A 1,181-nucleotide genomic window follows, 5' to 3' on the forward strand; every position below is an offset into this window, starting at 1 on the left:
TCTCTCTCTCTCTCTCTCTCTCTCTCTCTGTTTAACAAGCATCTCGATGTTTTGCACTCCTCAATGTCCTACACAATGGATCTGTATCCAATGTGCCGATATCTTTCTCGGATTTTGTATCAACCCCTAATGCTACATGTAATAATGATAATTGCATATATACGCGTATATAGAGTTGATCCTTTCTCTGCAGCATGCTCTATACAACATAAGACACTGAGAAACATCCTCGGTTTAGCGGGAAGCATCTGCACAGTGTAGCGGACGGGTTTCACGCTCTTAATACTTTAACAAGACGACAAGATCTTTGCCGTTTATAGCCGGGTACCCATTCTCACCTGGGTGTAGTGAGAAAAATTCGTGTAAAGTAAAGTGCCTTCATAAGGACACAACGTCGGGGCCCCTAACGGGATTTGAACCAATTACCTTACTGCTGCGAGTCCGAGAGCTTAACCACTATACCACCAATTCCACACGTGTAGTTCAGAGAAGAGAACCCTGGCCAGGCGTTAAGACTGAGGTTGAACTCCACAAGTGTGGATTAGAATAGAGGGCCACATAAGTACAAATGATCTCATTGGCATGGGATTAAGTGGGTGGTTGGTGGGTGTTCTGGTATGGTTTGTTTCTTCTTCCCTATCAAACATCTTTCGTCTTTATCTCTCGTCCATCTTTCATGTGTCTGTTACTCTCTCTCTAATCTTTCGCACTTATATGACCTTTTATATTGTCATGTCATACAAGTACCGTAAAACTCTCATTAAAACTAAATTGACATGTGAGTTAACACATTCAAATACACGCACGTATAAGTCCATCACACTTTACTTAAACTGGTGGTCATTCGTATGTATACAAAAAGAGCTTAAGACTACTATCATGCCTCTTAGTTACCTGTAACGATGAAAGTGGCGTTGATTCTCTCGGCATATTTGCAGATGGCATGACCTGGACTGCGATCCTCCAGGGCAACGAATTCTCCATTCATCTGCACGGGAGGAGAAAGAAAAACCACGAGATTACTTATCTTGACCATTTGTTTTAGAAGGAAATGTGTGTGTGTGTGTGTGTGTGTGTGTGTGTGTGTGTGTGTGTGTGTGTGATTGTGTGTGTGATTGTGTGTGTGTGTGTGTTTGTATGTATGTACGTACATGTGTGTGTGTGTGTGAGCGCGCGCACAC

The 1,181-nt window shown here is 42.7% G+C and overlaps 1 protein-coding gene across 1 annotated transcript in view; it reads right to left on the reverse strand.

Moving 5' to 3' along the window:
* Positions 1-1,181, reverse strand: part of LOC101850872 (universal stress protein PHOS34) — a gene marked incomplete in the record, with an annotated part of 50,357 nt that overhangs the window by 11,633 nt on the left and 37,543 nt on the right. Inside the window, 1 exon segment of the mRNA XM_013079740.2 lies at positions 895-988. Coding sequence (XP_012935194.1) covers positions 895-988 — 94 coding nt within the window.

Source organism: Aplysia californica, unplaced genomic scaffold (genome assembly GCF_000002075.1).
Source record: "Aplysia californica isolate F4 #8 unplaced genomic scaffold, AplCal3.0 scaffold00061, whole genome shotgun sequence".
NCBI lineage: Eukaryota > Metazoa > Mollusca > Gastropoda > Aplysiida > Aplysiidae > Aplysia > Aplysia californica.